Source organism: Lepisosteus platostomus, chromosome 8 (genome assembly GCF_059453375.1).
Source record: "Lepisosteus platostomus isolate fLepPlt1 chromosome 8, fLepPlt1.hap1, whole genome shotgun sequence".
NCBI lineage: Eukaryota > Metazoa > Chordata > Actinopteri > Semionotiformes > Lepisosteidae > Lepisosteus > Lepisosteus platostomus.
The window spans coordinates 14,550,051-14,567,183 of record NC_142618.1 but is presented as its reverse complement, the minus strand read 5'-3'; the positions used below and the strand labels follow the sequence as shown (position 1 = coordinate 14,567,183).

Below are 17,133 nucleotides of genomic sequence, written 5' to 3'. Positions count from 1 at the left end.
GCTCAAATCCCGCAGTACAGGTTTTTCCCCTCCATTTTAAATGGCTACATCTGTACTATGCTGTGTTTGGGTTAGTTGAAACACTGTTTTTAAGCCAATTGTATCTTGCATAACCACAAAGCTTTCTGACACATGTTGATTGTATTACTTACTGTAGGTACTTTACTGCAAACTTCAAGAAGGAATTGAAGTTGAATTATACACCAGGATATTGTTGACTGTCCCATCTCAGCCCATGGACTCTGTAAGTCTTTCATCATCCCTGTGGCATCTCTTTCTTGTTTCCTCCTTGACAAGCTGCTAAATTTAGAGGGAGACCCTGGTCTTGACAGTGTCTGGGCTGTACAATATTTTTTCCACTTCTTAATGATTGTCTTTACAGTGCTGAAAGGTATATTTGGTGTTTGAGTTTTTTATAACTTTTCTCCATGCTCCTTGGTCTTCATGGTTGAATGCTTGACTGAAATTCACTATCTGAAGGAGAGTCCTCACAGATACAGTTGGATTTATTCTGAAATTAGGGTAAAAAAACTATCAATGCACACATATAGGTAGTGTGTAATTAATGCCTGCAATTGTGTGCAATAAAACGAATACATTTGTGCACCAAATTAATTTAGGTTTCCCAAAACCAGGGGTTGTACTGATTTTACAATCCTGACATTTGCATTTTCCATTCATGTTATTTACTTCGTTTTGTTTTGAATGTGTGGAGTAGGATTATATGATTTAGATCAGGTGTATAATAACTATATGAATTAATATATGGGAAATATCAGCTTCTATTTCAAAGTATCATGTCTGCAAGTTTTACTTACTAAACCAAGCTAACTAAACCAAAAGTGAAACCTAGGTTTCAGTACATCAGCTGCATTTCTTCTTACAGTTAAGACAGGACATCTAATACACCAAATAGTCACACCCCAGGAAGTCCTGATGAATAAGAATGCTGAAATCACCTTCAGCATGACACTCATACACCAAGAGACAGCAAATAACAAAACGACTGTCCCTTTCTGCAGAAAGTGCCGCCATTTTTGTCAACTACACTTATAATATTTTTAGAAAACTATTTTTCTTCATCGCTTCATTATAGCTAAAGACTCACTTTTCCTGCTTAGAGATTTTTTTTTAACTTTCTGGAGACCACCTGTAGCATGGCTCTGAATGCAGCCATGTTCCTCCTGCTGGCAGCCTGGATACGTCTGTCCCTGTGCTCAGGGATCCAGAAGTGTAGGGAAGTCGAGAAGGAGATCAAGGTCCTGGAGGCTCTTCCAGGTGGAGGATGGGACAACATTCGCAACCTGGACATGGGCCGGGTGATGGATCTCAGCTACTCCCTCTGCCAGACCACTGAGGACGGGTACCTGCTCCCAGATGAGGTCTTCATTATCCCCCAGAAGGAAAGCCGGGTGGAGCACAACTCGGAGATCATTGGGAACTGGCAGGACTACAGGAGCACGGAGGCAAGCTCCATCAATGCTGACGTGTCTTTCAAAAAGTTCCTCAACAGCAAGTTCTCCATCGAGAACAGGAGGGTGAAGACACATCAGGTGAAGGAGCAGTCAGTCACCAGCCGGCTGGAGGTAAAAGGATCCATCACTGAGAGACAGAGGCAGGGAGAGAGATAAGCACACAGAGAAGAGAGAAACAGGGACAGAGACAAGCACACAGAGCAGATAGAGACAGGGATAGAGACAAGCACACAGAGAAGAGAGAGACAGGGAGAGAGACAAGCACACAGGAGAAAAATATGGGAGAGAGACAAGCACACAGAGAAGAGAGAGACAGGGAGAGAAACAAGTACAAAGGAGAGAAATATGGGAGAGAGACAAGCACATAGAGAAGAGAGAGAGAAACATAAAGACAAAAAATGTGAAAGTTGAGGACACAGTTAAGAGACAGAGAAACACAGATAGATTAAATACGTGAGACATCCACAGAGTTAAGACACAAACATGTAATCAGTCAAAGAGTGAGACAGTCACAGTTAAGAGAGAGTAAAACATACAGAGACAGTTAATGTATATAGACAAGGTCAAAAGTGACAGAAGACAGGATAAGTGTCAGATAACAATACAGAGACAATGAGAGAGTCAAGGTCTCAGTAAAGACAAATAAATAGAGAGAGACAATGAGTGAGGCAATAACACAGTGTAGGACAGATTGAATATCTGTGACAAAAAGAGAAGAAGTAGACACTGAGGACTCTCATGTATACATGGATGTTTTTCATAGCCGTAATTAATACAATCTTTCCATCTCTTATATCAGGTCATATTTTAAAAAAAAAACATGTATTAATTCTAGACTCAGATGAAGCAAATTGGCTTTATTATTATGTCAACATTGCTACAATTTTATACAGAAGCCTTAAAATGTTACTATACACGTTTTCATACAGCATAACAATAAATTACCTTTCAGCATACAATGAAGCTTCTTTCAGAATCTGGGGAAATGTGCAGTTGATTAATTGCTGCAATTGCAATTTATGTGTTTATTTGTTGCATAGTTTACATTCACTGCCACAAAGTGACTCTTTATTGGAAACATTATGCAACAAAATGTTTTCTTATATATCTAAGACTATGTTTACAGTACTGAGAAAATAGGTTCGTCTGTATTATTGTGCATTTTAGACCTAAAATGTAATTAGATCTGCATGAATATCTTAATAAAGGATTAATATACTGTTACAAACTGGGGGTTATGAAACTGATGAAAATCAGGATTTGACCAAGCGGTTTAGTCAATCAGTGAAATAATTATTCATAACCCCGGACTTGTAAGTGATTTCTAATGATATACCCGAGCGGCTGGTATAATTAGAGGCACGTGGATTCTTTATTATCTGGCACAGCTTTGTTGATAGGAGTAATAATCCAGGCACACTTGGCTAAAACAAATATTTCTTACAATAAACGACACTGTCACGAGAGCCGGGTCACACTCCCCTGAAATGCATTGTTAAAGACATAATGCGTGACGGTCTAATCCGGAAGTGTCTGGAGAATGACTTCTGGGAAGGCACAGCGAGGTAAGGTCGGGATGACAGACAGGGGGCAGTGACTGAGGTGATCCTCAGTATGGGGGGAGTGCAGGCAAACGAGTCCAAAAGGAAGTCCAAAGGGGTAGTAAGGTGCACTCCAAAATCCAGATGCCGGGAGATCCATCCTAGACAATCAAAAACGGGAACAGGGAACTGGGACCAGGAACATGAAAGGTTAAAACGATGACAGGGCAAGGTGCTCCGAGCCCTGGACTCAGAGGTCAGGACGCCGTGATAAAGCCTATGCCCTCGGGCTTCTCCTGAGCCCAGTGATAGGTGGCTTTTTGGGCATCTGTCTTCCAAAGCTGAGCCCGGAACAACGGAGACACCGGGCTTAAATAAGGGAAAAGGGAATGAAACACAGATTAAACTAATTAAACTAAGAACAATACGGGAAGTAGGAGGTCTCACCTGGTGCTAGCTTCAAGTCCCAACTCCTCTGGACTCCTCTATCTTCTCCCTGCTCTCCTTGCTTCTTCCTCCTGCTTCTCCTCTCTCCCTCATGCTCTAAAGGTGAACATATACTGTGTCTTTCTGCCCTGCTCCTTTGCAGTCATTAATCCACAACTTGCCTAGGTATACAAAGATAAACTTTACTATTGTTTCTGCTCAAGGGACACCCAGACCTCAGCAGTCCTCTCTACTTTGAAGTTAGAAGTTTTTACTCTTCCCAGTGTCACAAACTTTATCTTAAATCTTAAGAGAGACTTCTCAAGTCACCCACAGCTGTAACAATACGATATCCTGATTAAACTATATAGCAGAATTACAAAATATACATTGGTATTATTTAATTATCAAAACGATTCAACAGTAAATATCCTCATGTATAATAATCAGGTAAATGAAACCTAAGATTCTGTACCTAGTGGCACCTTGTTAAGCAGCAGTGACTTCAACTAGACATTTCCTGTAACTGCTTACTCTCTCACATTGGCTTTTAGGAATTTTGGCATTTTGTTCCTCACAGGATTGCTTCACGTTGGTGACAGTTAAAGATTTCCTTGCACAGCAGCTCAATGCCATAATAGTTCAATGGGGTTGAGGTCTGGATTTCGATTTTGACTCCTTGGAAATCTGCATGTATGTTTAGTCTGTACTTTCAGCTAAGCCTCAGCCAGTGTATGGATGACCTGACATTTTTCTCCCGAATTTGCTGATTTAATGCTGAACTCATGGTTCTGTCTGTCTAGGTCCTGAGGCAGTAAAGCAGACCCAATTCATGATAGTTCCACTGTAATGCTTGATAGAGAGGCTGGGTTCTTCTGTTGGAAAGCATTGGGAAGTCATAGTTCTACGATTACAGACTGATGTATACATACACTTATTTCACATACATTCTGAGTTAGTAATTGTTTTCTTTCTGTAGATATTCATATACATTATAATGGCATTGCACAGTTACTGTAGGTCAGGGAGTAACTGATTTTTTGATGCAGCAGAAATAAAAATATTCAGTTTCCACTATTTCTCTCTGTCTTTTCTTCTTCAGTTTCGTCACTTTCTGTACACCATCAAAGCTCATCCTAGCTTTGCCCTGGACTCACGGTTCAAGAGGCAGGTAATGGAAATCGCGGATGCCCTGGAGAACAATGAGACTAGGAACGCAGAATTCTTGTCCGAGATGCTGGTCCTGGAGTACGGAACGCATGTCGTGACCTCAGTGGACGTGGGGGCCAGCCTGATCCATGAAGACTACCTCAAGAGCACCTTTGTCTTGGACACCAAGGTCTCTCAGAAGACTATCACCTTTTCCGCCCAGATCAGCTTCCTAAAGCTCTTCGATAATATCAGCCTGTCTTGGAAGAAGGTGGCTGAGACCACTGAATCCAAAATGTACGAGGGGAACATCACCTACTCTTTCACGGAGAGTCACGGCGGAGTGCCCTTCTACCCAGGCTTGTCTCTACAGCAGTGGGAGCAAAGTGTGGCCCAGAACCTGGTGGCCATCGACCGCTCCGGACTACCCCTGCCATTCCTCCTCAACAGCAACACCCTGCCTGACCTGTCTGTGGCCACTGTCCAACGTCTGGCCCTGTCTGTGTTCAGTGCCATCGAGCGCTACTATACCATCAACACCCTCCCAGGATGTGTTGACCCCAACTCCCCAAACTTCAGCTTCCAGGCCAACGTAGACGACGGCTCCTGCAATGACACGGTGGCTATTCTCAGTTTCGGAGGAGTGTTCCAGCGCTGTACCGCCCTAACCCAGGATGGGGGCACCCTTTGCCCAGGCCTGGACCAGAAAAACCCCAAGACAGACTCCTTCTCCTGCCAGGCATTCTACAACACGACCCTCCTGCGCTCCGAGAACAAGGAACAAGGATACACTGTCTACGAGTGCCATCGGGAGTGCAAATCATGCTGGCTGGTCTTAACCTGCTGTAAAGACATCTGCAACAATGTCTACTACGTGCGGAAGGCAAACGTCGCCACATACTGGTGTTCTGCCAAAGGCAAGGTCCAAGAGTCCTCTGTAGTCCTTTTTGGGGGTCTGTACAGTGATACCCTGAAGAATCCCATCACCAAATCGTTCGGCTGCCCCAGAGGCTTCCTCTCCTTCGCCCTGCTCTCTGATGGGCTAAAGATCTGTCTGAGCAGCGATTATCAAGTGGGTACCCACTACTCTATGCTCTTCGGCGGTTTTTTTAGCTGTGAGGCAGGGAATCCCCTGGCCAACGGCCAGCAGAAATGCCCCCCGGGGTTCGCCCAGCACTCGATGTCGGTGAGCGACGGCTGCCAGGTGATGTACTGCGTCAGGGCGGGGGTCTTCAATGACGCGGAGCTCCCTCCCGCTCGCCTGCCCCCCTTCACCCGGCCCCCCCTTTTCGGCAACGATACAGTCCTCGAGGACAGGTCTGCAGGGCGACTGAGCTGGAGGATGGGAACCCAGGGGGATGTCCAGTGGGTGATGGAGGAGCCGCAGTCACCCCATGCCTCGGCTCAGAGGGTGGGGTTGGGCAGTGTGGGGAGGCTCGCCATCGCAGCGGTGGTGTTCCTGTCCCTGTTCCTGACCCTGACCACTGTGTAGCAGGACAGGGGAGGGCAGAGCAGACAGGGAGGAGAGAGGAGAATATTCCCCAGCCGAGTAACATCACATCCCTCACACACACAACACACAATAGGACATGAAGTACAGAATAAAGGTGGTGGTTATTCATCTGGGGTTTGTATTCTTGCATTCTAAATAAGTAAGAAAGCATTGCTTATTAAGAACTATGAATTACTAGCTTATATTAATTTTGGAGGAATATTCTTCTCTACTTATACTTTTGGTGACATGAAAATGTGCACCATTGAAGTGAGTTCCTATATGGGAATACCTCTCAATATTATAGTACTTATATTTTCCCTTTACATTAATTTAATTTTCTTTTTAACATTTTCCTCCATTATTATTGGTTTCTGTGAGACTTAAAGCACAAACTGTTAGACCTTTCTGTTTTAAAATCATTATTATGGTTTGGGAGAGTGTTTGGGTTGAAATTTCTCATTTCTGGCTATTATACGTATCACAGTGTTCTAATCGATGATGTAATGTCAGACTGCTCCACTTAATAAATGACAAAAAGAATAACTGTGGATGGCGATTGGCTCCTATTTGAAATAAAACAGTTGTGGTTCTGGAAATGTCAGTGTGTTTGGAGGCTATTCTTTTCAGATCAGTGGTAAACACTCCTTTCTCCTTTAGACAGCCCTTGTTCTATCGCTCTGCTGTCTCCCATCAACCTATAAGTGGATTTAATAGCTTCTCCCCGTTGTCTTACTGGGATTTTGGCTGTGGGAGTTTTAATGTTCTTCTCCTGCTTCTGACATTCTGCTGGTTTTAGTTTTCATGTTTTATTTACCTGTATACTTCTATTTCCTTCTTTTTTGCCATTACGAAATCTCTGTATTCACTTATCTTACTGCAGTTGTATTATTGTTTTCTATTTTTCTTCAATACGTATGATGTCTCTGATTTCTTTTCTAGAATTGATTACTCCAACGCCCTACTAGCTGGTATGTCTACTGTAAGTTAAAGAAACTACAGTAATCCGGGAAGTCAGAATCCTGATCAGATCACATTCAAGTGATCCCTTACGTACTTTCCTGGAGTTCTTGCACTTGCTTCCTATCAGGTTTCATTCAACTTTAAAATCTGCATGCTCACCTATAAGGCTCTGCATGACTTGGCAGCTCAGTACTTATCTGAGTTACTATTGTCCTGCTCCCCAACTTGCAACATTTCTACATCTGACTCTGGTCTCCTATCTGTCCCCCAAGCCTGTCTACACTCTGGGTGACAGGGCCTTCTGCATTGTCCCAAAGCTCTGGAGTTCTCTCCCTAAGGATATCAGAGTGTCAACTACCTTGAACACTGTCAAATCCAGACTCAAAACCTGCTGCTTAAGAAAGGCTCTGATTTAACTAGTATTTCCCTCTGCCCCTTGCATCATCTACTGCATTCTGAACCCTATTTGTAATTGTACTAATGTTATTAGCTCTTTTTCGTGTTAATTTGTTTTGTCTTATTATTCTAAAGTGCTTTAAGAAGCTACTTTCAATGCTCCTTTTGCAATAAAAAATGTAAAACAAGGTTAATTATAATTTTGTATTCCTGAGTCTTGAGTATGCAGCCTCTTTGTCCTTCTACTTTATAAAGAAACCTACTGAATTGCCTGTTAAAGACCTTCCTTGATCCATTCATTTGGCAGAACTCTTGTCCTGTAGAAATACAATTATTAGTTGCACCTAAAAGTTCATCACAATGACATCCGAGCCATTTTTACCCTAAGGAAATTTATCTACCAGTATGTTCTTGGACTTTGGGAGGAAACCAGACATCCCTGGTTTAGAATTGATCCCAGAGACAGCAATGATAACCACGGTGCCTCCAAGAATCAACTTACATATCAATTCACATACCACTGTGTCACAAAGGACTCCATTAAATGTGTCAATTACAGATGTAGCCATTCAAAATGCACAGTGAAACCTGTACTGCGGGATTTGAGTTTCAGGCTACCATAGTACATGATTTGCTGGCCAAAATGATCAAGATCGACAGGTGGCACTTGTGGTGTATTAGTTGTTAGTGAAACGATTGCTTCATTTAATCTCTCTACTCTGCATGTTTAAATCCGCTTAATATGGAATATTAATATGATATTTTAAAGCTAAAGGGAAAACATGGTAGCTGAGCATAGAAATAATGGGAACTTAATGTCTCTGAACATCATAAAAAATATTAATTTAGGAATATAAATATATTATACAAACTTTTTATGGCTGGTAGTGGTAATTTAAACAAAAAATATACAAAATTTTTCCAGTTTCTTCATAAACATTTTATACATCAAAGTCGTTCACTCAATCATGTACTGTGGTTATTTTGGAAAAGGTTTGTAATGTTTGTTTTGACTATATTACGTTTCTATACTTCATAAAAAGCTATAATGTTTTAATCTTTTCTATGAAAACTCGTTATCGCAGTAAAAAACGGTATACTTTTTAAAACCCACTTAATAGGAAATATAATACGGAATTGCGTGTCTAAAGTTTGAGAAATAAAAGTTATTGAGAAATTGATAATATTAATTAAAGGATCTAAACATCAAATATTTAAAGGAACAAGTAATAGGTTTATTCCATGCTATGCAAACCTATGCATGACACAGCTACCCACCTGAACTAAAATATTCACATAGCTCTAAGTATTACCGTAGTTCACTTTCTTTGTAAACATCTGCATCAATTTGACTCATTCACTTGTGATTACTTTGAAAACATTTTGCTTCTCCTTTTCAGTTATAGTTTAAGCTTCCAAGTGGCGTGTTGGTACAATGGCTTTGGTGCTTGCCTTGCATTCTGGAAGCCCAAGTTTGATTCCCTTCTTTTAAAAAACTAAAATAGCAAATATTATGGACACACTGTATTGATTTCTTTGTTATTTCTAAATATCACAACGTGTTCAAAGTTATATTAATTATATTAACAACATGAATGGGCAAATGTGGATACTGTCAACAGTTCAACTGTTTAGTTTAGTTTAGTTCAAGTCAATTCAACATACTCTATTCATTCAGGCGGGGCAATTAAAGATAGGTCTTTACAACAAGCTTTAAAATAAAAATGTATATAATTATAATGAAAATCAAGAACAACAAAATGGTATTAAAAAGATTGCTGAAACTGAACTATAATAACATATCTGATCATTTCAAACAATATGAATTTATTAAGAACGGCTAAAAATGTCAAACTGATTGTATTTTGTTCAGGGATGATACAATGATATGAATGATATATATATATATTATGAATTATATTAATTTAAGTAAATATAATATATGTCTATTTCTCAAAATTTTACGATAGTCCACTTTCTTTGTAAACATCTGCATCAATTTGACTCATTCACTCATGATTACTTTGGAAACATATTGCTTGTCCTTTTCAGTTATAGCCTAAGCTTCCAAGTGGCGCGTTGGTACAATGGCTTCAGTGCTTGCTTCGCATTCTGGAAGCCTGTGTTTGATTCTTGATCAGGGCACAAGCTCTCCTTTAACAAATAAACATTCCTTCTTTTCAAAGTTAAATTATATTAACAACACAAATGGGCAAACATGAACACTGTCAACAGTGGGAGTAAAAACCAGTTCAACTGCTTTAATGCAAGTCAATTCAACATAACTTATTCAATCAAGTCCGGCAATTAAAGACAAGCCTTTACAACAAGCCTTAAAACTAAATTATATATATATTATAATTATAATTCGTAAATAACAAAACAGTATTTAAAAGACTACTGGAACTGAGCTATAATAATGTATCTGATAATAATTAACAATATTAATTTATTAAGACCAATTAATATTTCAAACTGCTTGTATTTTGAAATTGTATTTTATTGGGGTAATTTTCACAACCTTCTCTTTCTTGTTAAAATGCCTGTTTGTGAGACAGAGTGTTCCAGACCTCTCGTTACTTTATGAAACTCCTTCTGTATTTCCTGTTTTCACACAGATAAGAATAAACTACATATGTAAATCTTTTCACAGGCGGAAAGATGTCTTGTACTCAATAGCTCTTTCACCACAGTACTCATTATGTTACATTTGTAAGCATCAGTTGAAACATTCTGAAGTCTGTCAAAACTAAAAAATGTAACCAAATAGTGTAGGTGAAACTGCTACATGTCCTGGATCAAGTGGTTAGAAAATAGATAGACTGGTGGATTTACGCTTGCAAAAATGTTCCAAGTTTAATGTGATACAGAAGATAATAATATTAATAATGAATGACCTTAGATGAACTGTAAGCTGAAGAGTTATAGAGGTGACACATTGAGTCTTTTTTTTCACCTTTGAATTACCTTTTACGTATTCCATTGCAGCCACTTTATGTAACGCAGCTCCTTCCTTCTTTAACAAACATTTTATTTGTCACCAAGGCTAGGACTGTTACACCCCACTGTGTTTGTTATGTAGAATGCTGACGCAGCTACCTACCTACCTGATGTAGCTTTGGATCACTTTACAACCATTTTTATTTTCTTTGTGATGCAACTTTGAAGTGCATTGGCAAATTCAACCAATTGTGAATAAAACAATGTTGTCAATTGTAATTATTATGACGTTTACATAAACATTTTTATTAATTTGATATATTTATTTGAGAGTCACGATCGCTTAAGCATACTGTGGAGTATCAGATGTCAAGGAGACAGCCCACCACCACCCTGGACAGACTGACTCTGTTACGGGTAATTGTGGTGTCCATCGTGGCTTTCAGTTTAGAGCATTTTACTCTGCGCCCGACTTTGGAGCAGTTTGCGAAATGTCGCAAGGCAGATGTTTTATTTATAGTGGGTTTTAGTCTCTTAGCTTACTGGGGACATATCAGATGTTAAACTGAGAAAGGGAGACAGCCCCATGCCCCAGACAGACAAAGGTGATAAAAATCCATTCAAGAGGGTGCAGTGTGTTAACACAAACTCTACCAGAGCTTCTTGTGAGAGCAAGATGACTTTCTGCTCAAATTACATGAGAGCTACAGTACAGTCAGACAGATTTTAAATACTTTAAACAACACTAGCTGTTTGTCAAATTCACCTACTTAGCACAGTACACAACTTCTAAAAAGGTACCTTCTTCTCTCATGCAAACTCTTCAAAGGTTAAACTAATTACAAAGTAGGTATATTTTATAAAAGCAAGATTGCTCTGTTGAATATATAAAAAGAGTTTATTATTATACTGTAGCTTTTGAACATGACGTGCCTCTTGTAGGTTTGCACCCACATACAGAAAACCTAAAGGTAAGTTTTGTTAGCTGAAAATAAAAACTGTGGTATGACATAATACATACCTAATGAACACACAGTAGATGTTAGTGGTAGCTAAATATAAAAAAGTACGCAACAGTGTTCCACCTTCTTCATAAATATTTTATGCATCAAAGTCTTTAACTTGGTGACTTGCAGTGGGTTAAGATTTTAATGTGCTTGTTCTAACATTATAAGGTTTATATACTGTACTTCATAAAAAGTTAGAACATTTTATCCCTGTCTAAGAATATATAGTAAGAACACCACTTGCTGTAATTATAAAAAAAAAGTTGTACTGATTTAATACCACTTGATAGTAATATTAATATAGAATTGTGTAACTAAGGAGGTAAAATATCACAAGTGGATGTCGTACACCCCAAGTACACGCTGGATAAACGCACACTGCTCGATCCACCTACCTACACCCTTGCACGTTCACAAGCTACAGTATAATAATAAACTTTTTTATATATATCCAACTGAGCAATCTTCCTTTTATAAAATATACCTACTTTTTTAGTTTCATGTTTAATGTGCTGTAATAAAAAGTTTGAAATTAATAAAACTCTAAACAGTATACAACTTAAATTCTGTAATTGGAATAAGATTGTCCCTCAGCATTGACCAGGATTCAAAACCAGGCATTTTCTGGCAACAGCCCAAATGCTCCACATGCCACATTAAGCTTTCACTGCTCCACCTGGCGGTTTTACAAAGAACTGCAGTCCTATCTTTAAAAAACCTGCGGTATAATGCATCCCCTGTGCAGGATGAATGGCTGGATCTGTACATCATTCAATCAACACCATTCCTACTGTCAAGCATGCAGACGGAGGCCAACGTTAATATGCTTCTGATCAACAGGGAGTGGAAAGTCAAAACTGAAATAAACATAGATGGAGCCTAGTACTGCAGAGTCTTAGTGGCCTAAGAGTAAGGAAATTAGTCCTTGAGTGGTCCAGTAAATGAGTCCTTGAGTGGTCCAGTCAAAGTACTGACCTGAAATCTGTTGAGAATCTTTTTTAAAGAGTTGAATACCGCTGTCCATAGTTGATCCACAGGCAGCTTGAGTGAGCCTGAGCAAATCTTTTAGGAACAATGGGAAGAAATTGCACCACATTAGCATGCAAAGTTGGTAGAGACTCAAAAGTAATTGCTCTAATTGCTGCCACTAAATATTCACAGGCAGGTCTGAATACTTATGCAATCAACATATTTCAGTATTTCAGTTTTTTAACTTTAGTTTTTTCCTATTTACAGAAACTTATGCAAGCAGTCTTCTGTTTGAATATGCAGGTTTTGAATAAACCTTTAAAACCTTTTGATCTTTAAAAACGTATCTGCGTCATTTTGTAATTTCACAAAATCGGATGCCATTTAAAACCTTTGTGAGGGACCATTTATTTTATTTTTGCATGATGCTGAAGTTTCATAGTTCTCTTAAAGGGTTTTTGGTAGTTAACCTGTTCTTTTTCTTTACAGGTTTTAAATTGTCTGTCCCCTTAACCATTGCTATTTGCAATGAATTCTCATTTGTCTTTGTATCAAGTAACAGGTAGTATATTTTAATAACATTTTCTACTAAATTATCTATGGCAAGAATTATAACACTCTCTAGTTGCTCAGATGTACTATATAAATAATAAAGACCCCGGTGTCACATCATTTCCATCTTCTAGACAATCTGGGGAAGCTATTAAAAAAAGCAAAATTTTATGTAGGTAAAAACACTAGTAAGGTCTTATTTAGAATATTGTGTAAAATTTTGTTTAAAACATTATAGAAAAGACTCTGGTACTCTGGAATGACTCCAGAGAACAGAAACCAGATGCATTCTTGATCTTAAGGGACTAAGGATCCTTCACTGGCAGGTTAAATTAACTAAACATTATCTTGAACAGAGAAGAGCATGAGAAGACCTGATCCACATTTTCAAAACCTGCAAGGGTATTGAGAAAGTCAACCCAGAGGATTGCTTCAGGATCAGCAGAGAACCAAGAACCAGAGGACATGCATGGAAACTATGTGGAAGTGAATGTAATTGTGAGAACTGGAGGCGTTTCTTTACACAAAGGGTTGTGGATGTATGGAACAAGCTGCCCAGTCATGGTATTGAAGGCATTGCCCTGGATCCTTTCAAGAAACAGCAGAATGAGAGGCTTTCATCAATGAACTACTAATGACCAAGGCTCTATGTACACCTAATACAGAGCAGTGAACTCCTCTTCATTCAAAACCATCTGCACCAGAACTAAAAGATACCATATGAGCATCCTTCAGCACACTCCACAATCACATCAAAACTCCACAGTGCTGCCTGAGCATCATGCTGCTGTCGCCTCCCTGTGGTCCCTATCAGAACTTCATGGACTGAATGGCCTCTCATTTATATTTGCTCTTATCTTCTAAAGGATGCTTCATGTTGTCCATGTGGTATGTTATTATTTGTAACCGAGATTACACTTTGCATAATCAATTATTACACTTTGCGTTTTGCATTTCTGTCCTTTCAGTTTTCCATTATGATACTTTGAGTAATTCTAGCAGAAAGACACACAACACCATTCAGTGCATCAGTCTATGAACAGCACACTTTCACTCCCACAGATTTCAAGCTTATTTGTTCACAGAACCTGTGACTAAATCGCAAAGAGAGAAAGGACAATTAATTGATTTCAGATTAACACCAGGACATAAGTGAACTGATCAGAACTGTAAAGCTCTCACTTATGGCTTCACAAAGGGTAACGTATGGCCAGGACAGGCAAGTCAAAAACAGATACTGTATTATAATGCCAAGAACATTGTCAAGGTCTTGATTAAATACCAAAGAGAGTATTACAGAATAGAAGTGAGGACAACGTCAAACTTTCAGTGACATGTGTCAGCTATCTGGGCTACAACAGAGCACGTCGCAAGTTCTCTCCTCGCTGCCCCGCTGGGAACACTGTGACAAGCTGCCTGTCTTCCTGTCTGCCTCACGCCTGGATCTAAAGATAAAGAGGAGATGGCATGACCAGTCCCATCATGCCCCAGAACTGGACAAGTCTCATCACCCTGCTATAAAAATGTCAAGGAGGGGATGGATGTGAAGGTCGTGCAAGCAGCATGTGGCCAAAATATAGAACAATTTCCTAATGCAGCCACTCAGATTGCTCAGAAAAACTGGTTACCACCTCAAGGGGACTTCAGTGTGCAACAGTACTCTGGACAAAGAAGATCGATATGTGGCACTGGTGGTGCGTTAGATGTGAGTGAAAACTTAAGCTTCGTTTCATCTGTCCTCCTACTTCTGGGAGTATTTTGGAATAAACCTACACATGCTGACCCAATATGGAATATTAATATGAAATAATGGAACTAAAGGGAAATTTTGGTAGATTCAAATAAAAAAGTTTCTGAACATCATTAACATTATCCACTCATCAATATAATTGTATGTATTTAAGTGGTCCAGGTAGGGTATTACACTTTCTTCCTGAACTTCTGCATTGACTTCTTTAACGTTCATTTATGGTTATTTGGAAACGTTCTGAGGTGCTCATTTTGACTACATTTTGTTGTCAGGATTGTTGCAATGGAAAATCATCTAAACTCTTGCATCCCACCTTAAGCATTCTGAGTGACTACATCTGTACAGCCTGTGCATTCTAATCCATTCACCTGCCTTCTCTGTCATTGAATTGCATCTCCTATGTCCAATTTTGGATACAACAGGAGTCTTTGCATATCTATATTGTTTCAGCTGCATCCCTCACTTACCACAGAGGCCCAAGCTGATCTGTCAAGGCATCAAAAAGTTAATTCGATTTTTTAACAACACTTTACACTTATAATATGCCTTGCTGCTACAGTCAGATGTACAGTAGACCAAACTTTCATGATACACCATCTCCCTCACAACTGAAGAAGGCTCCACAGCCAAAATGTTGTTTCATTTCTTTTCCTCTCAGTGTGGAATAACCCTACACATGCTGACGCAGATACCTACTTGAACTTCTTCAACTCATACAATGTGTTTTAATGACGCACATAAGCATTTGTGAGTTCAAAGGGTTTCAGGTTTATATATGAGAAATTATTTTTAATAATAATAATAATAATAATTGCTTACACTTATATAGCGCTTTTCTGGACACTCCACTCAAAGCGCTTTACAGGTAATGGGGACTCCCCTCCACCACCAATGATGCGACGGCAGCCATAGTGCGCCAGAACACTCACCACACATCAGCTATCAGTGGGGAGGAGAGCAGAGTAATGTAGCCAATTCATAGAGGGGGATTATTAGGAGGCCATGATGGGGTAAAGGCCAGGGGGGAAATTTGGCCAGGACACCGGGGTTACACCCCTACTCTTTTCGAGAAGCGCCCTGGGATTTTTAATGACCACAGAGAGTCAGGACCTCAGTTTTACGTCTCATCCGAAGGACAGCGCCTGTTTACAGTATAGTGTCCCCGTCACTATACTGGGGCATTAGGACCCACATGGACCGCAGGGTGAGCGCCCCCTGCTGGCCCCACTAACACCTCTTCCAGCAGCAACCTTAGTTTTTCCCAGGAGGTCTCCCATCCAGGTACTGACCAGGCTCACACCTGCTTAGCTTCAGTGGGTTGCCAGTTGTGAGTTGCAGGGTGATATGCTACTGTATGTATTTTCACACCAGCAAAGGGGTATTTCATGTTTAAACACATTAGTGCAATTGTGTAAGTTTACGTTGTTTGTTTTTTCATTGTAAAATTGAGTGCTAAATTGATATTCTTTCGAAACTACACCCTTGGTTTTTAGTGGTGTGTGCTCCAGACCGAAAAGAAATAGAAATTGACTCAATATAGTATATCACTGTCTCTGACCCTGTAAATAAAGTTCTCTCTGTGTTTCCAGTTACATCTGTAAACGTGTGTTACTGTCGTTCTTTAACAGGAATTACGGGGTTACAGAGCCACCGGCTACCGCCGCGTTATAAAACTACAGTTTACCGGCTTGATAAAAGCCGACCGCTTTTTAAATTTTGTTTTCATTTAGAAAAAAAAACATATATAAGAAAATACTCTTCATGCTTTTGGTATTATGGCAGTAGTCAGCGTCTTTGTTGATATCAAGGATTTATGCAGCTCGCTGTTTCTTTTAAGAAACGTCTGGGTGAGGTCCCTTAGATCGGAATAATAAAACAGAGACTGGCCTCCCCTCTCTTGTGCACTGACTTGGGTTCTCATTTTCTTAACTAGCGGCCCCTGGTCAGTTCCCACGTGTGTCTGTACAACACTTACTGATAAACTATAAGAGCTCTTTAGAAAGATTCTTAGAAGCAATGATTTTAATTTAAGTTTCACCGGAATCCTGCTCACATTGTTTCTTGAAAATGGAAAGAGGGCCTGTGAGGTCCTGTCCTTAATTATGAACTCCGTCGGACGGAAGGAGGTTGGAATAAGTGGTTTAGTTTGCGAATTTCCGACTTCATAATAGCTCGAGTAGCATCCCCACTCCCAGTGTACAGTCACGAGGAACTTTCTCATAGTTTAATTTATGACACGTATATAACAGCACGAACGGGACGTTTTATACACCATTTATTTACGGTTTCAAAATGTTGGATACAGATTAGTGGAGTCTCGTTCATCCAGTATAGCTTTCACCTCGTAGTCTCTGAAGTTGAATTCCTCAACCTGCCACAAGGGGGAAGCACCACATAAATAATGCAAATCTGCTGAACCGCTTCGGCGGCGGGAATTGTTGTAAAGACTTCTGCGTTATCGGCGTACCGTATA

At 39.8% G+C, this 17,133-nt stretch overlaps 1 protein-coding gene across 1 annotated transcript; it reads left to right on the top strand.

The window, feature by feature from the left end:
• The first annotated feature begins 933 nt into the window (after nt 1-933).
• On the top strand, nt 934-7,615 carry LOC148656115 (macrophage-expressed gene 1 protein-like). The gene is made up of 2 exons (XM_088642534.1): nt 934-1,586; nt 4,545-7,615. The coding sequence occupies exons 1-2, from the start codon at nt 1,158-1,160 to the stop codon at nt 6,081-6,083; spliced, it is 1,968 nt and encodes a 655-aa protein (XP_088498660.1). The 5' UTR covers nt 934-1,157; the 3' UTR covers nt 6,084-7,615.
• The last annotated feature ends 9,518 nt before the right edge of the window (nt 7,616-17,133 follow it).